This window comes from Ictidomys tridecemlineatus, chromosome 2 (assembly GCF_052094955.1).
Source record: "Ictidomys tridecemlineatus isolate mIctTri1 chromosome 2, mIctTri1.hap1, whole genome shotgun sequence".
NCBI classification, from domain to species: domain Eukaryota; kingdom Metazoa; phylum Chordata; class Mammalia; order Rodentia; family Sciuridae; genus Ictidomys; species Ictidomys tridecemlineatus.
In genome coordinates, this window is record NC_135478.1 from 38001695 (window position 1) to 38029434 (window position 27740).

At 40.4% G+C, this 27740-nt stretch overlaps 1 protein-coding gene across 4 annotated transcripts in view; it reads left to right on the top strand.

Moving 5' to 3' along the window:
- Positions 1-27740, top strand: part of Znf385d (zinc finger protein 385D) — an 826924-nt gene that overhangs the window by 538581 nt on the left and 260603 nt on the right. The window contains exon 1 of one of the 4 annotated variants that reach the window (XM_078038302.1): positions 2900-3538. The exons of 2 other annotated variants lie outside the window; for them this stretch is intronic. In XM_078038302.1, coding sequence (XP_077894428.1) covers positions 3517-3538 — 22 coding nt within the window. In that variant the 5' untranslated portion in view covers positions 2900-3516. Of the gene's footprint in view, positions 1-2899; positions 3539-4147; positions 4390-27740 lie in introns of those variants that run through there. One more of the 4 variants, XM_078038303.1, reaches the window with a different exon arrangement.

Here is a 27740-nt window from a genome sequence, read left to right on the forward strand (position 1 = left end):
AGAAAAGTCTCACCTAATCATGATGATTTAATACACAACAGATAACTGGTTTGAGGACCTCCTGTGTTTTAAAACTGAAAGGTGTATTTATGTCTATAAGCAGGTTAATGCCATGGCTGGTCCCAGAGGAACTGACCTGATTCTCCCTCAGTCATTCCCAGTTTCTGAGAGTTTCTTAGAGTCAGATAAGTGCCAGAGATGTAAACCTGGTCCTTCCCTGGAAGCTAAGGATCACCCCCTGGAGGTGACATATGGGAGCATCTCTAGGGCACAGCTGGGATATTCACAACTCTGGGCCTAGTCTACGTCAGCTGTGGTTTCATTTGGATATTATTATACTTCAAAAATACAACAGCATGTTGAAGAGATGCCTGCATAGCCACCTTCACTGCAGTATTATTAACAACATCCATGAAATCCATTCTATCAACAGAAGAAAGTGGATACATATGCGATGAAATATTATTCAGCCTTTAAAAGAAGGAAATCCTGTCATTTGCAAAAATTAGGAGAACATTATATTCAATGAAATAAACCAGACACAGAAAGACAAATCTTCATGATCTATTTATATATACAGTATAAAAAAGTTAATCTCAGAGAAATATAGAGTAAAATGGCGGTCACTGGAGCCTGGAGAACTGGGGAGATGTCACTCAAAGGGAAAAATATAATACGCATAAAGTAATTTTAAGTGAAATTGAAGAATTATAAAATTAAAACAACAATCACTTATTTTCATGCAAATATGAGAAAGCTTATGTCTGATGCTTTGACGTTCCAAATAAACCATGAATAAATGAAAGTGGGGGCACCTATCTTTAAATAAAAGAGGATACTTTCACGTTTTTTATTGAGAAGCTTTCCACTGTATGGATATAACATGCAGTTGCCCCTTGGAAGCCATACTCTTCCAGTGGCCATGTGTTGCTCTTTGGGGTATAATACTCTATAGACTGGGCAGAGATTGGCATGTTCTGTTACCAGATACTATATGCCTGTAAATCTCATATGTATATTTGTTTCTGGAAAATGCCATGGTATACTTTTCCTGGGGAAAATCTTCACCTGAGTCATAATAAATGACATATTTATTTGAGTAAGGAAAACAGTTGAAAGACCCTGACAAATTCGACATAAAAATATTAAGGCAATAGTCCTTTAGTAACTTCATTGAGAAATTTGTTTAACATCTCTGAGCCTCAAGGTTTTCACTTCCGACTTTGATAACATCCACCTTTCTATATCTCAACTTGTAACTAAGAAAGGTGACATATGTGCAAATATATTGTAACAATAAAACACCATGTAAATGAAAGGTGTTGTTAATGATGAAGACAGTCCTTTAATCTTTCAAACCGGTTTTAAACTCAACTCTGAATGCTTGCATTTTCCAACTACAGGAACTCCAGTGGACCAAAAACTCTAACATTAAACTACAGTGCCCCCTAGCCTCTGTAGGAGGCAAGGCAGCTAATTGGCTTCCTGCAAAAGCTTCACCACAGATGGCTCTTTTGCCTGAGGGAAGGGCCATTAATTGTATTTTTGGATAATTTCCATATGTCCAAAAGGGAAAACACTTATGTATTTTCTTCAGTATTTGCCTGTAACATTGTTTATTGTTTTTATTTTTAATTTTAAGAAGGAGTGAAAAAGTAAACATCCTTCACTATATTTAAATTTTCCTTTTCCATATCACTTTAAAGGAAGGACATTTCTTTATAAGAACAGCACTAGATTTCTCTCAAGATTCTCTGTGAATCTGATTTGTATTTGATTACCTATTCACATTCACCAAATTCTTTACAGAGTGAGAGAAGATTATCTGTCATTGCACTCTTCTGACAGAGGGGACATAGGGGGTAAAGATATTTTTGCAAGATGGCACAGAAAGCTGTCATTAAGAGCCTCGCCCCCCCTAGTATCAAAGCACATTAAACCCACCAACACTACAGAATTGCATAAGGAAACATCATTGAATATTTTAATATCAAAATGTAGAACTATTTGCTAACATGGTTTATAAAAGTCCAGATTAAAAATATTGCTTCTTTCCAGAGCCTGCAGTTCTGTGTCTCCAATTCTTAATTTCATAGATGTTCATAGAAATCTTTAAGTTTGAATGGTCCAGGGGGTAAACTGAGTTCCAGAGTGATGTGTCCTTTGGAAATGGAACTTTCTGTGTGGGTTTATTTTCCATGCTGTGCTGAGTGTTAATCAGCACAGCTTCCAGGGTTTTCTTTCTAACATCCTTTTCTATGAAAGATAAGGACTGCAATTCATTATACCATTGGAGGAGCCAGAGACTTTGCTAAGCTTTGAGATGTAACCGTTCATCTCAAATTGTGTGTGTGTGTGTGTGTGTGTGTGTGTGTGTGTGGACTCATACACATACTATACATACTATATTCATGCTAGTCTTGAATTATGGCATAATCTTGGTTGCCTTTGAAGCTAAATGTCTCTTCCACTTGAGGGTTCAAAGATCAATTCAGCCTCAGTGTGCTTTACAGTTCCCATTAAGAGAGGCAGAAAATGTGTTTGGGGAAACTGGGAGGTGATTTTTAATACCAGTTATTTTTCTTCACATCTCTGGATCAACCTAACTCAGCAAACACTCAAGAAATTAAAAACAAAGACAAACAAACAAGAACAAACAAGCAAGCAAACAAAAAATCCCCACAACTCTTCAATAGCAACTGGCTTCCTTGGTTCCAATCACTTCTAAGTCAAAACCCTTACCACCCAAGGAATGGGGTTCCTTGAGTTCCTCTTATTCCTCTCCTGAATAAACATGCACAAATAACAACCATCACCAACCCTCGAGCTCTTTGCGAGAGAGAATGCAGGCGCACACCACCCTCCTTCTTTTCAACTTGGTAGGGGCAGCTAAATTTTGGCGAGGAGGATGGCATTCGTAGGAGGGGCAAGATGAAAGTGTGTCTAATCACACGTTAATGGCAGAATTCGCCCTAACCAGGTTCCCCTCCGGTACCCTGGTGAATCTCCTCTGCGTGGCTCCCCTGTGGATCCAGAGACCCTTCTCTCTTTAAGAGAGCTTCCCCGCGCCCCTCACTCCGCCCCCACCCAAAGCTCTGGGCTCGCGAAAGCTTCCGGAGAGCCATGGTTGGTCCAGGCAGGCAATCGGAGCACCTCATGGAGAGGCTGCGAACCGGGGGTGGAGTGAGGTGGGGTGGGGGGGTCTGTTTGTAGTACTCTCAGTCCTGATGTCACAGGCTCGGCAAGGACATCGCAAGGAGGAGTCGGATTACAGTAAGGATGGGCAGTGCAGCAGGCAGCCCGAGCGCACGCTCCAGCCGCCGGGGACCATAGCCCTGGACAGGCAGCCCGTGAGGCGCTTATCCCGCGGAGGAGGCAAGCCTGGGCGCTCACTGCTCGTCGCCGCGCTGGGGACGTTTCCGCCGAGTGTAGCATGAAACGGCTCTGCTCTGCGTGTCAGCCTGGGGTGCGAGCTGATGCTGAAGACGCCGCGGTGGGGTTTCAGCTGTCTGATTAATGAGAAACATAATGTATTTTGGTGAGTGTTGTCTCTGATGATGCAATTCGGGGGTGGGGGGGTGTCAGTCTCTTTATCAGGCAGAGAATTCCTTAAAAAATAAAATAAAATCTTTTAAGATGCTAAAATATGTTACATGAAACCTACCTCCACTCGGCAACTGGGGGACCATGCCGGTGCAGCTCGCAAAGCTTCCTTTGTGCTACAGTTGGGGCTGGGAGCTGTGGATGAGTTTAAGTTGGAAAAGAAAAGAGACAAGGGTGGGGGTGGATAAACTTTGCCTTGATTTGTCGGAATGAAGTTGGCTTTTTTAGCTAGGTGAGGAAGGAGAAATGGTGCAAGCCTGAGAAGTCATGGGCTAACTTAATGGAATGTGAAACAAAGTTCCTGTACTATTGATGCTGTGAATGCTTAGTCAATAGGGACATTTCATTAAGCATTTGGGTTTTTTTTTTTTTTTTTTAATTTTGAAGAAAACATTCTCTAGTGAGCAGTGGTTGGGTAGCTGAGAACACTCCTCCATACCATCTCAGTGCTCCCTCTGGCTAGGAGCAGCTTAGCACAAAATGCATATTATTTTAAACCTTTAGAGGTCTCCGAGCTGTTAAATATTTGTGCGGTTTAGTTTTGTGCCGCTGGTGGAAACCTCCCTTAGGTTTTCAGCTGAGCTGCTTGCATTTCCAGAAAGCATGTGGAGGCTTAGATCTGGGCTATCAGTTGAGCACTGTAAGTGGGCTGAGAGCTGTACATTTGCACTGTAACGCTTCAACTTACTGCTAGGGAAGAAGGCAAAAGCCCTTCACTAAATAAGAAGAAACCAAGGATTAAGACCGAATATCTTTTCCTCCTCCCTGAAGTTATGCTTTCCTTCTGTAAGTCCCATCCGGCGTCATCATTTAAGGGAATCTATGTGATATTAAAAGGTTTGTGAGAGCAGCTGAAGAGGGGATAGGGGAGGATTCTAAGATGCAAATGCTCTGGGTGATTTCTTGGCTTGCTTTGAATAGTAAATCTAGAGTCTGCTTTCAGATTAAAGAAATATTTAGATATCTTTGGGTTGCAACACAGTTAGTTTGTTGGGCATTTATATCTGTATACTGTATTGTTTTGTTTTGTTGAGCCTTTGAAACATTAAAAAAAAAAAGTGTGGTAGGAACCCAAGTTGCAAAAGCTAAATGCCTTTAGTTGTCTTGACAGCAGTTTTGATTTCCCTATAATTTGTGTCATATTGAAAAAGGCGGCTTAAAATAACCATCATTGATTTGAAAGAAACAATCCTCATTTCATAGCCAAATTTAAGCAGATTCCAGAGTTAAACAACACCTCTTTCCTGGGAGTAGTGATGAAAGCAGTAAGCTGGTTTATTGGCAATTAATAGAACAGCATCTATCATGCATTTATTTTTGATAAATGGAAAAGCTTGTAAAGGTGTCTTTTGGACAAAATAAAATTTTAGTGTCTGTAATGATATTGAGGAGTGATAAAGATTATAATTTTAGTGTAAGTTTCCAAGCTCTCAAAAAATTCCTGATGTGATTGTAGTGAGGAAGTAGTCTAACCAGAGAAGCAGTAAAGTCTACAAGTAGTGGTCAGAGACCATCTATGCTTTATTGGATTATGGTGTGGCTCCTGGAGAAATGTTCCCTGGGCTAGCCCATGTTATTCACTGTATGCTAGTCCAGCTGTCTTATAAAGCAGGGTGATTCACAGGGTAATTAGTTTCATTGTGTAATGCAAGTTTTTAATAGTTCAGATTGAAATGCAATGTCCTACATACTCCAGATGAAAATATACTTTTGGAAAGGCAGGGCTAAAGTTGCCCTCTGTGTCATGAACATGGTTCAGTCTCACCTGATTCCAGCATGAGAAAATGTTTTCCTGTTCCTGGAGGAGATCATGGATATTCAGGAAGGCTGTTTCTTTCAGGTTATGCTGTGCAGTCCCTCACTCAAGGTCTTAGACATCTCCAATTTGGGAGCCCAACTGTCTCTAATAAAATGTGTGGTACATGAGCTAGGGCAAGAGGAATTGAGCAGAACACGTTAAAATTCAACGGCATTCTGATGTTTGCAAGCCCCTAAGACTATGTACACATACTTGTGCACATGTGCATGCATACATATATATGTGTGTATATAAGTCCATCTATGTGCATGTATGTGTATATGTAAAATTTCATCTGTTTCGGGTGATTTTTTTTTTACACTAATACTTTCACTTTGTAAATTGGTTGAACATAGTTTCTTCATTTTTCAAGTGCAAGTGGTTTATCAAGTCAGGGGGAGTCTGGACAAAGACAAAGTGGTACTGCATACTACTTGGGCTTTTCTGGTGATTTGTGGGAATGGGTAGACGCGTCAGAAGTCTTTTATTTGTTTCTCTGGCAGGGAGTGATGAAAAGCATAGCAATGCTATGGTACTAGGTGAATTGATATGAAGAAAGAATATTTACTTCCCTTATAAATAATCTGATTTGTTGGGTCGTGCCCCCTTCAGATATATCTTAGGAATCTTTGCCTGAAGGGGCTGACTCAGGCTATCTACTTCTCTTTTACCCTGTGCTTCCTAAGGGACTGGTCACTTAGACCCTGACCTATCTCAATTGGAGTCAGTCGTATGTGTGCAAGTTGGTGGAATGAGTGCTGTTTCCACCAACTGAAGAACAGCTAATGTTTGGAGTGTGCTGTTTCACACTTACAAGACTAATGGACCCTCTTAATGACTTAAGCCTCACTCTTATCTCCTATTGAGATTTTAGTGCAGTGTTTTCAATAATTGTTCATTTGCACTTACTGCGCGGTGATTTAAGAGTTTGCTGTTCAGTCACCGTGGGTACTTTTGTTACTTATTCTATCGATCTGGCATTCATTACTTACGAGTTAAATGTAAGGTTCACAGGAGAGAAAAGGAGCCCGGAAAATCCTAATCAGGAATCCGAGTGGGTTTTGCTGGAAAAAAAAGCAAGGGAGAAATAACAAATACAGAGGAAGTTACCCTCCCCACCCCTATAAATATTTTACATAGTTAAAAATTACATGTGTGAAGGATGAATAGGCATTAATAATTTATCCAGAAATAAAAGCAAGGCAGCTGGGAGATGTCTCCCCAGATTGAGGAAGAGAGACTATGGGAGGTTGTCCATGTAACAGACAGAGCACCAGGTTGAAGTTGGGTTAAGAGGAGGATGCTGGCTTCACGGGCAGGTCTTTGCTTGAATGCATCTCATAACCGCTCAGTGTCTGGCAGAAGATTTAACTGTGCACTCTCTTCAGCTCTCAGCACCGCTTGGCTTGTCTCAGTCTTGTCCCCCTTCTCATCTAGCCTGACTCCTTTCTTTACTGCTAGAGTGGTCATGCCAACCACACAAGTTGTCTCTGGTTGGCCAGAAAGGTGCCACTCCGGCTCTTTACCACCAGGAAAGAAAATGGGAGGGACTGCCCCCAGGTAATTCTGTGTAGCCAGAAATCAGTACATTTTCAGGCAGGAGACAGCCAGATGGAGCCTCTGGTGAGCTTGCAGCCCAGGGGTGGCTGGGGCTTGCTCCAGGAGAATACTCCTAAAAGTTGAAATGATGTACCTCATACAAATGAGCAGAACTGAGAGACAAATATTAGTGCACACTATAAATGTTACTATTAATAGCATATTAATTAAACTTAGAGAAAAGGGCAAGCAAAATTTAGAAAGTGTGAATAAGCCATTAAGAGTTCAACTTGGTGTTCATTGTGGATCAGCTGTCTCCTTTAAAATGCCTAAGAAAAGTAGGAAAAATACTTGGAGGCATGCCTATCAGAATTAAAAAAAATATTTCATTGAGGAAGCTTTTATTAATACAATAACTAGGAAAATTCTAATAGACATGTTTGTACAGTGTCAGGAAGGACTTTTCCTTTTCTCCTGGGATGCTTAGAACATCCTCAAGTCATTTACACTTTTGGTTGTGGCTGGACCATCAAATTTCACCTCCAAAGCAGTATGTTAGAAACAAACAGTTTAGTGGCAAGTTTTTGAGGAAGGAAATAATCAGAAAACAGCAGGCAAGCTGAAAACAAAACATTCCTCTTTTTTAGTGTGTTCAGTAGAAACATTTAACTCCTTCTAATTAGTTTGTAGTGAGCGATCTGTTGTAGGGAATTAGGTCCCCTAGAGTCTTTCTACGCATCTAGGAACTGTTCCTGTCTTCCCTGAGCCTGATAGGGGGAGAGAATAATTGAGGAAGGAACTGGTGTGTACAATACCCTTTTTAAACTTGGGAGTTATTACTATTATGTTTTATCACAAATCAATCTCAGTGACATGCAATAAATTAGGATGTAAATACTGTTAGGAAGGGTCATGCACAGGAACCTGAAATCTAAGAGAACTTTGAAACCATAAAGATTTCTCCTTTAAGACATTTCTCTTTAAATTCATATAAAGTTTCCATTTGAAGAAGCCAAATTTCAAATTTGATTACTATGCCAGTAACTCAGATTCCTTAATACAGCCTCAAATTTTGAGCTAATTTTTTTCCTTCCCTCCCTCCTTCCTTCCCACCCACCCACCCTCCCTTCCTCCTTCCCACCCACCCACCCTCCCTTCCTCCTTCCCACCCACCCACCCTCCCTTCCTCCTTCCCACCCACCCACCCTCCCTTCCTCCTTCTCCCCCACCCACCCTCCCTTCCTCCTTCTCCCCCACCCACCCTCCCTTCCTCCTTCTCCCCCACCCACCCTCCCTTCCTCCTTCTCCCCCTCCTCCCCTCCCCCTCCCCCTCCCCCTCCCCTCCCCTCCTCCTCCTTCTCCTCCTCCTCCTTCCTCCTCCTCTTCCTCCTCTTCTTCCACCTCCTCCTCTTCCTCCTCCTCCTCTTCCTCCTCTTCCTCCTCCTCCTCTTCCTCCTCTTCTTCCACCTCCTCTTCCTCCTCCTCCTCTTCCTCCTCTTCTTCCTCCTCCTCCTCTTCCTCCTCCTCCTCCTCCTCCTCCTCCTCCTTCTCCTCCTCCTCCTCCTCCTCCTTTCTCTTCTTCTTCTAATAAGGACCTCTTGGGTTACTCTAATTACATGGAAATGAGATGAGTTTATTTAAGGGATAAATTCCAATATTCACAAGACAATGAGGACTTACAAAATTACCCTTTTGTAGGTGTCATAATTGTTCCCCAAAAAATGAAAATTTGAATTAGTGGTTTCTGACTTCCATTTCAAAAGACCTGGTCACAGCTGCTTTTGACTGAAGGCTCCCTATTATGCATGTGTATGTGTGTGCATACTAGAACATGAAGAAGTGCCCTGTTTCGTAGACACCCAAATATTATTCCTCAGTCATAGTTTCTTTATGTGTTCCTGAATTTATTCATACCATTTGAACTATAACATCTAAGAACCGATTTAATAAGATAATAAAGTATTTTTGAGCATAGTGGACTTTCATGTTTCCCAACAATTACACACATTGTAGGTCTTTAAAAAAATAAAATAGTGAGGATAATTCTCAAGGCTTTTCCTAACTAAGAGTGATGCTTGTACAAGCAGAAACCCATCTCTACTTTGACCTTGAGAAAGGGTTTGTTTCTATTTGTATTACACTCTAAAAAACATGTCAAAAACCAACAAAGGTCATAGTTGCTGTTCTTTCTCTTTCTGTCTGTCTCTCTTTAAAGAAGCTATTACATATCATTTCCCACAAAGATTAGTTTTGCAACAGAATTTCACACATGATTGGTGGCATTAAGTGAAAATACAGCATAAGGGGTGGTTAGAAATATCAAAGCTTAAAGTGGTTGAGATCATGCTTGAACCAAATTGCTAGGGTTGAAAATAGGAAGACGCTTTGCTCTGTCGCAGCGTTAAAATCGTTATGAAGCAGCTGGAGGTCGGCCCTCATTGAATGTGAACTCCAGGTTTGCACAGCTTTAAACTGGAAGGTATTTCCATGAAATATCAAATCCCCTCACTTCCAAAGCCTCAGATGCAGTTGAAATTTAATATAGGAGCAGGGTGGGGTTGGGGTGTTGTGTGCAGTGAGCCCCTTCTCCTTCTTATCAAGACTTTCAGTTTTTTTTTTTCTTTTCTTTCTTTTTCTAACCGACTTGCAATATCACATTTCTGTAAGTTGAGAGAAAAGAGAAAAGTAACCTGGCCAAGGTCAGAAAGGAAATGGGCAGCAGTATCAGGACTGATGCTCAGAAGAAATGTTGCTGCTCCAAAGCCTTGTACCCGGTGGAGGACATAGAGAATTTTGTATGTGTGTAGTGGGGGTGGGGTGTGGATGCGGTTGGTAGACTAAGAGTTTTTCATGGATGTCATTTAATCTGTGTCCTTAGCACCCCACTCATTTAGAAATCTCTGCTAGATGTGCTAGACTGAAAGTGAGCTGGAAATCAGAGAGGAAGGACATCTGCTTCCTCTGCTCATCCCTTGAGGCTGATGTTCTCTATGAAAGCCAGAACCTTTGCCTTGACAAGAGAAATAATCCTTTTGCTCCTGAAACATCAGTTGCTTTTTTTTTTTTATCTTAATTTTAACCCATAAAAGTAAAGACTGGTCTTGATTTGGATCATAAATCAAATGTAGTGAATTCCATTTTTTTTTTTCTGTTTCTGGTCACTTCTTTTATCATAGAACCAAAGAAAAGAGTGAATTCTATAAACTAATAAGACCACTGTAAAAAAAAACAGTGTCTGAAAAACACCTAAACATCATCATGTAAGATAGGAAAGTTATAATTTTAATAACTTTTAATAATTTCTGATCAGTTTCAGTTCTCAGCTTTGCTTTGCTGGATGGATTGGCTTTCTCTCACCAGCATCTTGGGAAGGGCCTCAAGAGACCCTGTGTAAAGGTGGCTGAAGATGTCTGGGAAGGTCACCAGTTTTCAAGGTTACCATTTGTGGTAGCAGAAGAAAATGGAGTTCATTTTGACTACTATTTGCAAAGCTTTTGCAGAATTGTTCTTCACACTTTCTGTTTTTATATTCGTGCATTTTGCTGATGAGGGAAAGCACTTGTGGCAGATTGCTCTGAGGATAAAAATGCAATAATGAATGTAAATGTACTTTAATAAACACCGTCTCTCACACTTATATAGCAATTTGTATTTTTCACAAAGGATCAACATTATGGTTTTTATTATCCTCAAAATGACCCATTGCAGGAGGTAGACAAAATACAATTATTTCTATTTCTAGATGAGGAATTTGAACCTCAGAAGATTGAAGCAACTTTCTCAAGGTCTCACAGTAAATGTTAAGGTGTGGACTCTTAATTTAGTACTTTGGAGGTTTACCTTAGCTCTTTTCAGCTGAGCATGGGGTTTGGGAGATATTTTCATGGATAGAAGTAAATGAGACAGTAATGCTAGAAAAAACACTCTAGCTAATAGTTAAGGAAATGAATACAAATAGTTAAGACCTAAGATATGTCTATGTTTTGACTTTGTAGAATCACAATTACAAATTGTGGGTCTGAACATAATTTTCTTTATTTTGCTTTGCTTCTTGCATCAAATAATTAATAATCAGGGCTGGGGTTGTGGCTCAGAGGTAGAGTGCTTGCCTAGCATGCGTAAGGAACTGGGTTCAATCCTCAGCACCACATGAAAAATAAAATAAAGATATTGTGTCCACCTATAACTAAAAAATGAACATTTAATAAAAAATAATAACTAATAGTCAGAGAGAATGAGTATTGCTTAGACGGTGTGAATTAACATAGTGGACTGAATGTTTGTGTCCCATTCAAATTCATGTGTTAAACAAATTTGTATGCTGAAGCCCTAATCCCTAATATCATGGTGTCAGGAGATAGGGTCTTTGGGTGGTAATTAGGTTTCCATGAGGTCATGGAAATGATGAAGGTACAGCCCCTGTGATGGGTTAATGTCCTTGTGTATTAAGAGGAAGACCCACTGTCCCTCTTCCTCTGTGTAATGCTATAGCCAAAATATGGCCATCTGCAAAGCATGGAAAGAGGGAATTAAACCAGGCTGGTATCTTGATCTTAGACTGTGTAGACTCCAGAACTATGAAAGAGAAGTGTCTGTTGTTTAGGCCACAGGTCTGTGGTGTCCTGTCATGGCAGCCTGAGGTGACGATGACAGTTGGCCTCTGGTAGAATCTTGGCTTTTTCAAATAGTGTCATATATTAAAGTTTGTATGAATTTTATATTTTATATGTCTTCTCTCTGCCTATTTAACAATAATGCATTAACAAAGTACAAGCTATTTACCCCACAAGCTCTGTGATATTTACAACAAACTCATGACTACTGTTGTTCAAGTTGGTGTCTCAGGTTCACCTTTATTCCATGGATGAAAAAAGAGGAAGCACCAGCCTACTCTTCAATCTTAGCTATTCGATTTACTGGCTTGGTGTCCTTGGACAAGTCACCTCACAGTTTTGATATTTTCTTTGAAAATAATGTTCAACAGTTCTATTTTGAGAATTTAAATATACATTGGATATAAAAGTGCCCAGCCTTAGGAAATACAGGACAGTTAATTTTTATTTATTTATTTATTTGCTTTTATTTAACCTATTTACAAACCTATGAAAATTAAGAAAAGTCATTGCATCTGTTGAGGTCAAACCAGGAAACCAGAACCATGCTAAGTAATTCACATATAAGGATTTCAGTGCGGTTTCTTTATTGTGTAGGTGATAGGAGAACTGAGAAGGTGCATGGAGAAAGGTGAGGTGATCCAAGGAGTGCAGTAATAGCAAGAACCTGGTAGGTGTGAGTAGAAAGAAAAGAGCAAGTCCTGAAGGACAAGGTCCAGGGTCTTCTGGTAGCAACTGGAATTACACCTGGCCTTTGAAATTGATGCATGGAGGAGACCTAGTCTTGGGTTCAGATATATATAAAGAGAAATATCCTGGCTTCTCCCTTTTTCTCACCCCCCACCCCCAGTTCATTGCCTCTGTCTTTCAATGGTGGAACAGAGCCAGAGGCTAGTAAATGAGCAGCCTTAGAAATACATTCTGCAGGTGTTAGGCACCCCAGGGCAAGAATGGACCTCAGGGCAAAAAGGCTAGAGACCTGTAGGGAGGGCCTACAGCAGGCTTAAGTAGATGTGGGAAAGGCATCTAAGTGTCAGTGAGCATTAGTGGAAGATAGAAGGAAGAAGGAAGAAGGAAAGAAGTATGGTTCAAGAACTTTGGGCAACTCCTCCCAGTTTGGGTAGAATCACACTCTCTGTCACTTTGGGTAGAGTCACTACCTTGTCACTTTCTGGTAGTATGACCTTGGACAAAGTAGTCAATTTCCTTCTGGATCATTTCTTTTGCTTTTATAAATGGCTTGAAGAATCCATCTGACAGTGAAGTTCAATGAGTTTTGACTCTAAGCTTCATAATGTGCAGAGCACCATTTCACTGGGCCCAGTGAGGTGCATGAGAAAAACCAAGTGGCTGAGAAAGAGGATAGGGAAGCAGGGACATGACAACATCTTGGAGATACATGTGTAGCTGTGTAGTTGAGCATTTCAGCAGAGATTTTTTAGTGCTCCAAGGAAGGGAGCATTTGATGACTTCCTCAAATAGTCCCTTCCATTGTGGCTTTAAAGGTACCTTAGAGACCACATAATCTGTTCTTTGTCATTATTCTACAACAGGAAAATTGCAGCAGCATAGGCTGGGGAGAGCCAGTGAGTGGGGAGGGGATTCTGAGATTCCATGCCACATTTTCTTTCCTCTCCAGCAACTCTGATGGGGATAGAAGCATTGAAAGCTGAGAGAGTTTATTAATAGTTGCTTGGGAAAAGAAGAGGGATTTGGTATTGATTTTTATCTATCCCTCCATGTGTTGCTGGATGCTTAAAGACAGATTTCTTTGGCTGACTGGATCTACTAGCAGAAGAAGAAGAAGAAAAAAAAAAAAAAAGAAGGCAAAACCGTCTGCTCTTTTTGTATGGGAATTATTAGCATCTCTCTCAGAGCCTGCTTGTAAAGCTCTGTGACAGTTCATAACTTACAGTGCCCTTGTTTTGAGGGAACGCCGTGTTAACTGCTGGAAAGCCTGTCCCTGGCAGTGCACAATATGGAAGGCGATGATTACCACCAGGTGTTTTAATTAGCTGCCCTGAGGAATGGCAAGCTATAACTTAAAGTTCTAGGGGGATTCTTAGGATTTGTGTCATAAGGAAGATTTATCAGTTAAAAAAAAAATTGGAAGGCAGGATTGCTTAAAATTTTTTCCCCTTAAATAAAAAAAGTTATAGGATTGAATTCCTTCTCTCTCTCTCTCTCTCTCTCTCTCTCTCTCTCTCTCTCTCTCTCTGGGGGGGGCACTGTTACCTGCTTTTTCCTTATTTTAAAATTTCTTATTAAGTAAGAATATTTTAGTGAGATGCGAAGTCCCGGGGTGTAATGGACCTCTCGTTTTCCTTAGAAAAATCTTGGTCTTCTTTGTGAACTGCTGGCAGGTGATATGGCCCTGCTCACAGGGATGAGGAATTTCACAGAGGCTGGTTGTTTCTTTGTGCCAGGGGCTGCCATGAGCTATTTCAATGACATTTTGCCCATCATCCTTAAGAGGAAGATCAGTGGATCTAAATCTTGGAAATATAAAAGAATCACCTGGGGCACTTTGAAAGGATACTAATGTCAAAGCCTTACTATTGTCCAATAAAATCCAACTCTCTGGTGATGCAGGCAGGCATCTGCACTTTGTTTTAAAACCCTCCGTTGATTCTGCAGGACAGCCAGAAGGAGAACCACTGAAATGGGCAATTTGAACCATTTGATAGAGAATATCTTGAGGCCCCAGGTGTTCCCAGCTTCGCCTTGGATCATCAAGCAGCAGTTGGCAGGGTTAGAATTTCAATCCAGGTCAATCTGAGTTCAAAACCTATGTATTCATTTCCCAGAATACATTGCATCTTCTCAGGGAGACCAATCTATAGCATGAAGTGTGGGCCTGTTTACACACTGCCTTCTGCTGCCCACTCTGGTTTCCAGAGTGAAAGTCCCTAAGGGATGGGAGCCCCTTCTTTCTATTTAGGACCCTTTATAGAGCTGAAACCCTAGAGAGGCTTTTATTATACAAGTTGACTCAGAAGTTATGGTTCTGGAAAGGATTTTAGAACTCTGCTTCTCAAAATTTAATGTTCCTGCAAATCACTTGAGGATCATATTAAAATGCAGACCCTGATTTAGCGGGTCTGAAGTGTGGCCTAGGATTTTGCCTTTTTAACAAGCTTTCAGGTGATGTTGATGCTGCTGGTCCACCTACCAATCTCACTTTTAGTAGTAAGGCTTTGGAGATCATTTCACTGAGCTCTTGCTTTCTGCAAACCCAATAAATTAGGTCTTATCCTCCAATCTGCAGCCCTGGTTCTACTGTGTAAGATATTGAGTGGTCCATGTTGCGTTCTCATTAGGAAAAAATCCTATTTTCCCTGAAACTGACTGGGCTTCCAGACTGGAGAGCTTTCAGTGCTAAAATGGAGAAATTCTCATGCCGACTGGGATGGCTTGGTTACACTAGTTCCAATCGACTGATCAGTGGACAGAAGTTGAGCATGGAATTTGATCCTTTTGAGCCTCAGTTTCCTCATCTGTGAAGCAAGAATAACAAATGCTACTCCAAAGATTGTTAGGATTAAAATTCGGCAGCATATGTAAAGCGCTAGACACACTGTCATGATGTTCACTCTCACTGAATGTTGGCAACGGCTGTGGCCACTTCTGCATAAACCTGACTCAGCACAGATCTCTATTACTGCAAAGAAGAATTACCCCAAAGATCAAGTGCTGGTAGCCGTGGATCATCTTTCCCGCATCATATCTGTGCAAAGAAGGCAGCTTATAAATGACCTACTGCCTGAGATACTCTGGGCTAGCTGGAGTGAGGTCGTTATTGGTTCAGTGAACAATTTGCCCACCCCAAACATCAATACTAATGTTTTTCTTTGCTGTTTAGGGAAAGAAAGGCCTGGCTAAAGCTTTGCTACCTTGGGACATTCTGTACTGGCCCCTAGTGTTCCTGTCGACCTTGTTTATCCATTAGTGTTTCTCTGAGCTCCGTAACAACTGATGAGGGCGACTGCAGCTAATGACTGACCCGACATTGTGCTAACAATCAATACCCTTTAAAACAATACACACCCATCAAGGCAGCCCCTCCGCCACATTTTCCACTAGAAATGCCCACAGAGAGGAAGGCAGACTTTTAACTCATGCACTTTCTAGCACAGAGCCTGGCACAAGGACACTAGATTCACTAGTGGCTCATGAGTGCTACGCCAAGCCATGGCGCTCTCTGATGCAAGTGACTTTCCAGTAGAGACTTAAGCCTCTGCTTCTTCTTGGTCTTGGCTTGGCCTTGAAAGAATGAGGCCAGCTTTCCCAGGCCTTACCTAGGAAAGCCAATGCACTCACCTCCTGTCAAATGCCATCTGCTTATCAGAGCATTTAGTCTGCTAGATATGTGACTTGTTGTGTGAGATGTGAAATGCACTTTTGTTTTTCTATTATGTCCAGTAAGTGGGGCAGCTACCAGCAGCAAATTATTCCACAGTAGAGGTTACCTGGGCTGAGCGGCTGCCGAGTAGTATTTCAGACAAGAAAACAAATGAACAACAAAGTGAAAGCTCTTCTTGCTTTCCTAGAGCATAAAATGCGATTGCAGAAAGGGCCCCGGCATAATCACACTTCCGTGCATGTCCATTTTAGAGGCTAAATTGGGAGATTTTTGTCTCTGTTCTCATTCTCTATTTACTCTAGTCATAGTCATACCATTCTGAAAGAGCATTAAATGTAAGGGGCCAAATCAAAGTCTTCATGTCATAGACATAAAAACAGAGGCTAAGTGATTATTAATAGCCAGATAGATGCATTGAAGACTCTTAACTAAAAATCAAAAAAAAAAAAAAAAAAAAAAAAGTCCTGGTGCAGTAGTATGAATCGGATGAACTGCCCCGAGTCCCAGCTTCCAAATCAGTGAACTGAGATAATAATGGCAATCCACCCTACCTTAGAAGGCAGAGCTGTAACTACTACTAATAATAGCTAAGATTTAGAAAGTGCTGTGTCCCTGCCAGCTACCTTTTAGTGTGTCAGCTCAACCCTTCCTCACAACAGATCTGTAATGGAAGAACTATCAGTATGCCTGTTTTCACAGATGAGAAAACTTAGGTACACAGGGGTTAAGTAATGAGACTAAGTGGCCAGACTGTGCCAAAGGGGACCAGATCCAGGATGCTGGTCTGCGTAGCAGAAGCCTCCTCTTACCTTGCACTGGTTGTGTGACCTTGAGAAATCTCAGCTTCTGAAAACTAAAGTGCCCCAAGCAATCATAGGCCCGCTATTCAAATATAGCAGAGGTCTGGAGAAGGCAACAGGTGAGCAAGCTGATAAACAAAGCTCCTCTTGCAAGCCAGGCAGCCACCTGGTGGTACTGGGGCTGGAGGCTGAGATCTGGGAAAGATTGCATTTCCTTTCCAAAAGTTCTGCACAAGGACAGTCAGTAGAAAATCTTGTTCCTGGAACATGCAGCATGAACCCCAGCGCTCCTCCCAAATGGTGTCTTGTAATGCCAGTCACAATGATAGCTGGCTTCTTTAAAGTGCTTGCTGAGTACCAGGAGATGCGCTATGACCTTTACTTGTATGGGTTTGTGCCTGATATAGGGACCACGTTCTTTCAAATGGAACAGATTCCTTTTTATTGTGTCTGCTCTTCCTGCGCATATCAGGCAATGTGCCACGTGTGGAGTGATATTCTCTTAACAGATAATAATTTGAATTTCTTTTAAACTCTTGGCACACGAAAAATGTAGAGCCCTGGAACTCTTTCTGGATCCTTAAAAGAATATTTTTGAAAAAGCAATACACGGCTGGATATGTTGGTGCACACCTGTAATCCTAGGGTCTCTGGAGAGTGAGGCAAGAAAATGGCAAGTTCAAGCCTAGCCTCAGCAACTTAGCAAGGCCCTGTCTCTAAATAAAAAATAAAAAGGGCTGTGGATGTGGCCCCTGGGTTCAATTCCTGATACCAAAAGAAAAGAAAAAAAAGTTAATACATCAACAATTTTAAAATTGGATATTATGGAAATATAATAGGGAAAACTAAATTTCCCCTCTTAGTGTATTTTGTTGCGTTTGTAAGACTAAATTCTATGGAAGGAAATATGTATACATCCCCTTCTTGCTTTTTCATGAAATGAAAGTCTATAATATACCTTGTTTTATATATTGCATTATTTATCATATATTGATGTTTGTCATTCTTTTTATTGTATGGCTACACAGTATTCTAACTCAAGGACCTGTTAGGACTTACCTTACTGTCCCTTTTAAAAGGAAGCATTTCTTTCCATTTTTACTAGTAAAAATCGTTTTGTGCACATGGAGTTTCTCATCCATCCGGTAAATTCTTAGAAAGGGAATTGCTGATGCATTTTCGGTTCTTCAGGGTCTTGCCACAGCATCTCACAAGAAAAGTTTTTGTTGATAAATTTCTGCATATACTTTTAATCATTAAGGGTAGAACAATGGCTTTCAAATGGGGAAACAATTTATTGAAAACTGCCTTGCAGACATCTCTGGGTGAGACCTGGTTGAGAATCAGGCCTGGGTTCCATTCCTCCTGTTTTGTGTTGAAGATTGAACACAGAGGCATGTGCAAAAAGTTTTATTTAAAGAATAGAACACAGAAAGAGAAAGAGGGACAGAGACTTCTCCACAGAGAGGGGGGTCCAAGTTGGTGCCCAAGGGATTAGGGGGGAGTCCTTGCCCCTTTTATAGATTTCACATTTCCTTTGTTCTCATGCCCTCCTCCTCCCCTTATCCTGTCTACAGGGCTAAAAGGTGGGCCAAAAGGTGGGAAAGGAGGCTTCCAGGGGTACAGGCAGGAAGGGAGCAACCCAGGGGGCATTCATTAACTACTCCTTGCACTGAGGAACTGTTCTCTGGAGGCAAGTCACCTTGGCAACAGGTGAGGAGGAAGGGAAGTGTCCTGAAGGTATTAGCATTTTGTTTCCTTTCCTTTTGAACCCACTCCCACCTTCCTGATCTGACCCAATTATTCATTACCTATATTGACTGTCCTTTTTCCCCTCTGCCTCCCCACCCCAGGCTCAAGGGTATGCATTTTCAGTGTGGAACAACATGAGTGTCTTCTGAAATTTTTGTACTGTCTCTCTCTTCCCCAATCTATTTCTTTACTTATTTCTATTATGCTAATCATACATGGATGTTAGGTTTTACATTTATAAAAAGGCCAGGGTGCCATTAAATTGAGGGATGCCCTATGCTTTAAGCACGAGGATAAATGCAGTGGGGAAAATGTAATGTTGTAAGTGAAATTTCACCTTTTGGCTTCGAAACTAGAAGGCTCATCTTTGAAAGGCTTTCTTAAGTCAATTAAGTCTAAAGCCAAAGGTAGTCCCAGATGTGATCAGAAGTTTCACAGGGTTGTAGTAGTGGGTATTAAAAAATGCAAGCACATTTGCATCATCCTATATTTCAGTGGTTGTTTTTTTTCTATATCTAATGTCGTGTTCTAGTTTTTTCAGCATCTCTGTTTAGTACATCTTAGGCTCAGAATAATCTGGAATGTCTGTAGCATGCCTCTGGGGTAAGAAAGGAAAATGCCACATTTATTAAAGAAAAAAAAATATCCAAGCAGAGATTAGGGTCATCTTCCATTGCTCTCTTGAGCTATTTATAAACATAAATTAATTTATTCCTTAAAGCAGTGCTATTGTTTTAATGAACTGGATGTCAGTATCTCTGTAAGAGGAAAAGGAAGCTCTTATACAGCTAAGTTTCCTGCCCAAAGTCAAATAGATTGAAAATGGCAGGCACTTATTCACACCAGGATTTTTTGAGTAGATAGCTTAGTATCAAAATGCTGATGCTACCCTTTGATATTTTCTGTTGGGCGCACTACTCTTGAGCTGCCACCCTCTGGGTAATCTCTTGGTAGTAGGAGTCATTTATATAAAGTGGGAGAACTCCGTTTCCTGATCCTTGCTCTCAGAGAATCTTGAGGACAATCATAGTGATCCCAGCTAGAGTATGAACAGTTCTGAAAGCCCTACCTGCAGTACAAACCTTGACGAGGGCCAGGGACAAACACTTAGGACAACTACTTTTCTCTTGTGTGGAGAAATGTCCAGTGTTACCTGCTATCTCTTTGAACAACACCTTGCATTTCCTGGTGACACCAAAGCAAAAACTATGAAGTGAAGGAAGGCAGTAAATCACTGTACCTAATGATATGCTAATTAGCAATGCTAGGTAGAAGTCACAGTCTCATGCCCTCGTGTACTTCCTCTCTGTGCATTCTGCCATAAATTTCTTCCCGGTCCTAGTGATCACACAAGCCTTGCGTAATATATGGTAGAAAAATCTCCTGTGTAGACAGCAACTTAGAATCTCTTTTGACATCCTTAATTTTAATCCTTAATTTTTAAGGATGTCGCCTTCTATTGCTCACCTTATATTTAAGATGAGAAAAATAAAGTTTAATAGATTTAATTGTCTAACACAAACAAATAGCCAGTAGTGAGGGAGTGGCTGGAGCTGCCTAGAATTCAGGTCTGTTGACTTCTTTCCAGTGCCAATTGTTCTCCTAGGGGTGTAAGGAACCTTCATTATCTCATTTGTTCTTCATGATAAATCTAATAAGAGATTTTGTAGATGAGGAAACTAATAGGAAGTTGCTTTCCCAACATTATTATACAGAAAGTAGAGGAGCAAAGAAGTCACCCTCTGCTTCTTGGATAAGAAGATTCTGCTTGGACTAGGTTTGAATGGAAGTGGATCCCTGCACTTGGTAGGGTCTAAATGAATCCAGAGATCCCTCCCTGCCCCTTGGTTCCCTGATCCTCTGGTTGCTGTGGGGATAGGAGGGTGGAACTTGTTGAAGCAATAAATCACTGTAGCCCATAGGAGTCCCAGAGGCGCAATCAAGTCTCCCTCATCCCATTAGTCACTGTCCGTGTAGTGCATCATTTATCTCCAGTGTGAACTGCTATAATCATCCCTAATGAGTTTCCTGACTTTTCTCCATATGCTTCCAACTCTACCAACATTCTGTTGTCCCAGGATTTAGCTGTAGTCATGATAACCCCCACCACACTCACACACCCGATGCCTCTAGTAATTCTTACTTCCTGAGACATGGGACCCAGGCTTCTTGTCTAGATGATCAGTACCCTCTACATTTCTGCCCTGGTGTACCTGGCAGTTTTATTTTTACAAAGCTTCCCTTTTATCACTCTGAGTTCCAGTCCTGAAGATGCTCTCCCTGATTCTTAACCTCCTGAATCTCTGCTTCCTGTCTTTCTCATTACCCGATTTATCATTTGCTTTTGCTCTGTTGCCAAAAATCTATCTGTTCCTTTTGTCTCTTTATTCTTTAAACATTTAATAAGAGAATATAAGTCTCACAAATTCTTTGAGAAGGCCTACTGTAAAATGTACCTCTTTTAGGAAGATTATCTTTTTTTTTTTTCTTCTTTTTGTGATACTAGGGATTGAACCCAGGGATGCTCAGCCACTGAGCCACATCCCCAGGCCTTTTTTTTTTTTATTAAATGGATTTTTTATAGATTGCTTAGGGCCCTACTAAGATGCTAAAGCTAGTCTCAAACCTGCAATCCTCCTGCCTCAGTCACTGAGATTGTAAGCATGTGCTACTGTTTTTGGCCATCCAGTTCTTTATGTAAGAAGCAAATACTAATTTTTCTGTATAGTATTTATCAATCCTATCTGAGCAAAACTCAGGAGTGTTTGAAAAGTTCTGTGCACCAGTAGAGTTAGTATTATCAAAAACTCCATCCCACCACCACATTTAATAATAGAAAACTGTAAGCTCTCCATGGATTAAACTATAAATGTAATGTGATTGTACTTAAAATACTAGTAGAGTTTGATTTTTGAACTAGACAGACTGATAGTGAAATTTATTTGAGAGAAGAAACATGAGTGAATGCTCCAGTAAATTATGGTCTGACAAGAGAAAGTTACCATAAAATATATCATAAAACTATAATGATGAAATAATTTGGTCCAGTATAGTAAATAGGTAATAAAAACAGATTTGAATATCAAGAAGTAAACATTTGTATTTTCTGAAAATACTAATTGAAGTATTATGCAATAATAAGAAGATTTCTAACTTAAGATTTATACACTAAAAAGAATGACATTTAATTAATTGGTAAAAATAGAAACAAGTGATTCGGGACAGCTGAATAAACATTTACACAAATAAATAGATAAAATGGATTCCTATTGTACTTCTTACTCCAAAAGAAATTCCAGTTTGAGAAATGGTTCAGAAGTAAAAATTGAAGCCGAAATATATATAAAAGGAATCCAGGATGAACAAATTTTTATAGTTGGAATAGAAAAGGCCCTTATAATCTGAATATAAACCTGAAGAAGAGCAATGATAAATTTAACTACATAAAAAAATCAAGAACTTGTGTTTGGGAAAAATAATCCAGGAACTGAATAAAAATAAAGAACAAACATTGGAAGCAGTATTATAACACCAATATCAGATAAATGGCTACATTCCCTAATTAATAAAAATCAATAATGAGTCAGTCATGGTGGCATACACCTGTAGTCACAGAAACTCAGGAAGCTGAGGTAGAAGGATCACAAGTTTGAGGTCAGCCTCAGTGATTTAGTGAGGACCTAAGCAACTTAGCAAGACCCTGTCTCAAAATAAAAAGAGCTGAGGATAGGGCTCAGTGGTTGAGTGCCCCAGGGTTAAATCCCCTGTACCAATAATAATAATAATAATAATAATAATAATAATAAAGTGGTTGAGTGCCCCAGGGTTAAATCCCCTGTACCAATAATAATAATAATAATAATAATAATTATTATTATTATTATTATTTAAAAAAATAAATAATGGAAGATAATCAACTAAGAAAATCATTGAAGAATCTGAACAAACTTTTTTTTAAAAAAATCTTTGTTCTAAAAAATAAATCTTTGTTCTAAAAGATCTATGAAGAAAAAAAGACCCAAGATAGTCAAGAAAATATTGAAGAAGAACAAAGTTTGAGCACTTTCAGCACCATACTTCAAAACTTTAGGGCTATTGTAATCAAGACAGTGTGGTATTAGTGAAAGAACAGACAAGACATCAGTGGAACAGAATAGAGAAACCAGAAATAGTCACGTAAGCGAAGTTTCCAGTATTTGACAGAGGTGCAAAGAAAATACACTGAGAAAAGACAGTCTTTAAAACAAAAAACAATGCTGGTACAGCTAGACATCTATGTGCAAAAATAGGGAACCTAGGCAGAGACCTTATTTCTTTCATGAGAATTAACATGAAAAAAAAATGGATCATAGACATAATTAAAATGCAAAACTCTAAAACTCCTGAAAGATAACATAAGAGAAAACCTAGAAGTCCTTGGATATGGCGACGATTTTTAAGATACAACATCAAAAGCATGCTTTATGGAAGAGAAAAAATTGATATGCTGAACTTCATTTAAATTAAAATTTTCTGCTCCGTAAAAGACATTTTCAAGAGTTGGAGAAGTTATGTCACAGCTGGGAAAAATAACTTGCCAAAGACGTATCTGAGAAAGGACTGTTATTCAAAAGAATTCTTCAAACTCAAGACTAAGAAAACAAATACCTGATTTAAAAAAAAAAAAAAATGGGCCGAAGACTTAAACAGACATCTAACCAAAGAAGATATAGAGACAGAAAATTAAACAAAACAGGATGGATGCCTTACATCCCATGTCATCAGGGCATCCACATTAAAACATGATACCACTACACACCCATCAGAATTACCAAAAATCCAAGACCCTGACAGTGCCAAGTGCTAGTGAAAATGGGGAGCTGTCATTCTTTGTTGGGAACACAACACAGTGGTAGAAGCACTGTGGAAAACAGGTTAGTTTTTCCTTACAAGCTTTTAACATATGATTCAGCAGTCACACTCCTAATGTCTATCCAAAGGATCTGAAAACTTATGGCTACACAAAAATCTACACTTGGATATTTACAACAGCTTTATTCATAATTGCCTAAATTTGTAATCAGCGAGTATGTCTTCAGTTGGTGCATGGATAAACTGTGGAGCCTCGCGATGATATAATGCTAGTGGCACTAAAATGGTCTGTCAAGCCATGAAAAGATATAGGGGAATCTTAAATGTATATTACTAAGTAAAAGAAAGCCAATATGAAAAGGTTCCGTCCTCTGTGACCCCACCTATATGACAACGGCAAATCTATGAAGATAGTAAAGGGGTTTATGGTTACCAGGAGTTACAAGGAAGCGGTGAATAGGGAGAGCACTGAGGATTTTTAGGGCAGTGACACTTCTGTGTGATACTGTGATGGTGGACATGAGCCCTTATGCATTTGTCTAAATCTATAGAATGCACAAACACCATGAATGACCCCCCATGCAAATTATGAACTCTGAGCCATTACAATGTGCCATGGGGGGAGGTTTATCAGTTATAACAAATGTTGTTAATGGGGATATGTATGTATGTGTTGGGGGTAGAGGATCTATGGGACATCTCCATACTTTCCTGTTCAGCGTTTAATTCCAAAAGGTGACTCAGACACTTAGACATACCATTAAGGATCGTAAGTGCAGCATTGGTTTTTGAAGCACAAATTGCAAACAACGAAAGTTTGAGTGTCAGCAGGAGAAGCGTTAAATAAAATCTTGGTGCATCCAGAATGTTGGAATAGTGCTGCTGTGAGGAAAAAAAAAAGTCTGTATATTGTAACATGGAGAAAAATCTAGAATGTCATAGCAGGTAAAGAAGGCAAGATTGAATGCTTCTAGGCCAGGAACTTTGATCTCTTGTTGGCTGCTCTGGCCTCAGCATTAAACTGTGTCTGATGCCTACTTGGTGCTCAAAACTACCGGTGGAGTGACCATTTTACCTTTTTGCCCCCCTCATCAATGGTTATCTGAGTGGGATTCTGAGTCACTTTCTTTGTTCTGCTGTTTACTCTGTGCATTAACATAGAAATAAACTTATTTGTTTAAAATGAGCATGAGTTGTTTATAAAAGTTTCCCAGGTGGTTCTTTCACTCAGCCAGTGTTGGAGAGCACTGTCGTTTCCCCTTTTGGGAACTGTCTTGTTGAGATTGCAGGACAGATGTTTGTGACTAGGAATCATCTGTTTCTAGGCTGCTGACCTGTACAGATTAGAATCCTTTCTGGTACTGCACCAGGAAATGAGTTGGATCCTGTGTCCTGTAGTACAGCTTCAGTGCCACCTCTTGTGCCTACTAGCTGAGTGTTCCTGGCTCAAACCCTTGGTGTCTCTGTTTTTTCATGGGGTTGTTCTTAAACGAGATCATGCGTGTAGTATACGTAATACAATGTTCTTAGAGTTAAATGGTGGCACATTGTTATTTAGCAGTGAGCAATGTAGTCAGTGAAAAATTAATGAATGAAAAATGAATAAACAAAGGAATGAGCCTCCTACATCATGATTGGAGACCTGAGGCAGGCTACCCCGGTATCTCAGTAGTTCTAGGGGGAATTTAGTGAAAAATCAACAGGTAATTTACTCCAAACTGGATTCATCATTGATCCCCTTCTCGCTGCATGGAGACCTTCTGTCTCCCCTCCCTGTTCTTTGACTGAGTCTTTGTTGCAGGTCTGGCTTCTGGAAGGTGTCAGGAGTGGACCCTCTCCTCTCCAGGACTGGTTAAGTTATTTCCTTGTTAGTGCTCTGGGCTACTGCTGTTCTTCCAAATCTCTTTTTGAGCCAGATTTTCCACCCAGTCAACCCACAACCCAATTCAGGATTGATTCTGAGAGATTATAGAAACTCAGCCTGGTAAGGTGCTGGGGGAGCCTGAGACCTTATCTTTAAAGCACCTTTTAGGGAAAGAGAAGCCTCAGTCCCCCCGGAGTTCCTTAGAGTTGACAGGATTGCCAAAGTCCTTGAGTCACACTGCCTTCCAGTGCCTGTGGAAATGACAGCTTTATCTTCAAAGACAGTGGAGTGGGAAGATAATCCATTTTCACTGTGGGTTATAAAATAAGTGCTACCTCTTCTTTATCTTAAAATAGCTTGACTAAAGGCCTTTCAGCCAGTGAGAAGCAAACCAATATTTAAAGAAATATGCTTTAATGAGCAAATGGTTTTTAGGTTGTCATTGTTTTTAATGCTTATAAGTCTTTATGCTTCAAGGTCTAAGTCATACTTGAATACTTGTAACTTTGATTGTTCTCATCAGTGAGACCAGAAGGGTGGGAGAAGACCTCCTGCTCACCTCCTAATCTTTGTCAAAGAGAGTGGCTCAGCATGGAATGAAATAGGGTTTCTATTTCTGCACTCAGAATAGAGGTATTGTAGAGCAGTCATTCAGAGTGTAGGCAGGAGAGACATTCCGACGATTTATTAGTAGGTTCTTTGCATAGATGCTGAGCTCTGCCACTTTCCTGGGCATGGTTATAGACACTAGAGGTGAGTTAGGGAACAAAACCAAGATTTGCACCCTTGAAGAATTTAGGTTTTCTTAAGAATATACAGATATTAAATTGTAAACACCATTAACACATAAAGTTTGCAGTATCTTTGAAATTAAGAAGAGACATGGGTGGGAAAGTGCAGTTCCAGAGAAATTAGGCAAAGCCCTAGAGGAGTGGCCAAAATTCTGGGGTCAGCATCATTGTGAAGATAACATTTGAACTAAGATTTAATGAGTTAAATCCTTCCTCTGCTAAGAGGCAGCTGAGGAAGTTGGGCAAGCTCACTATCAGTGGAAGCTGAGTTTGTAAAGTGGCAAAATATATAACTCATTGTGTTGTGTTAGGAATTAACCAAATGGACTTTGGTACAACAACAAACATATAGTGGATGCTCAGAGAGTTGTGAGTTTCTTTGGTTGCTTTATTAGTACGAAAGTTCATGCATTTTTAAACTTTTGCTTAAAAAATGATAAAATAGTTCTTTGGCTATTTGGCATATGTATGTATGTATGTATTAATCAGTCAATTAATTAATTTTTAACTATGTGTCCTTTGCTATTACCTAGGACTCGAGGCTGTGTATTCTGGCAAAACTTTTATATTTATTTTCAAAACCTGAGCCTAGGAAATAGAATGCCATCATCATGGTTGGGTGGGCATCTGGTCTTTTCTTCCCTTCACCTAGTATGATGTTGGGGAAACTATCTGGGTCCTGGGCTGAACAGCTTCAACTGGGAGGCATTAGGAGCAGAAGGCAACACACAGATAGATGGATGGAAGGGCGAGTCTGGACGGAGGGAATGAATGGAGGACCAGATGATAGAGCCAGCACCCAGAAGGTGGAACAAGCTCACACAGGTATGCAGCATGGCAGAGAAGGAAGATGGGGGATCTCATGGCTGAGGCCAAAGACACTGTAGATAAGGAGGCAGTCAGGGTCACTTGCAAGTTTTTGGACCTTTATTCAGTGCCACCAGAATTGGTTTAGAACATGAAGAAAAAGATCTGCTCTCCTTGGTGTGGAGGCTAGCAAGCATCTTTAGGTCACATCTGGGCAGAAGAAAGATAGTTTCAGGTGAATGACTTAGGACCTTTTAATGAGCCCAGGAAACAAGAGGGATGAGGAAAATCAATGCTGCATCTCAGAGGCCACAGTGGACCTGGACCTCATCCCAGACCCACCTGGGAGCCAGATGGATTTTTAAGAATTTAATTTCCATCAGGAGGAGGGCTGGACCCCTGAGCAGTAGGCCTGGGCCTGGCTTGTGGGTGCCATTCCATTTACTGTTGCAGAGAAAGAGAGAAGAGAAGGCAAGCAGGAAGGGCCTAAGCAGCAGGTTGATTTTCAAAGGTAAGAGGGAAAAAACGGAGGGGGGGGGGGAAGGGACAAGTATGTATGTTCTAAAAAACACCTTTGTTTTATACATTGTGGCATCCAAGACAAACTTCTCATCCAGAGCAACTTGCTTAATTGCCCAACCACAGGGGAGGGAAAAAAAAACCATGGTGCCGAATATCTGTAAGAAACAGCAGCTTTGCTGGGAGACATCCTTAACTCATGGTCCTGTCCCCTTTGGGGACTGGGCATCACCCTTGCTGTCCTACTATTTGTGTGCCCATATCTCTTAAAGATAGGATACTATTACAGTCCAGACAGAAAATGCCAGGCTTGGCTCCAGATGCCATGCTGATCTTTAAAAAATATGGTTAAGAGCTTTGTGTATTTATAAAAAGGCATCTTTTCCATGGAGTGTAACATTTCACTTGCATAACTTAAAATAGTCCAAATTAATATTACT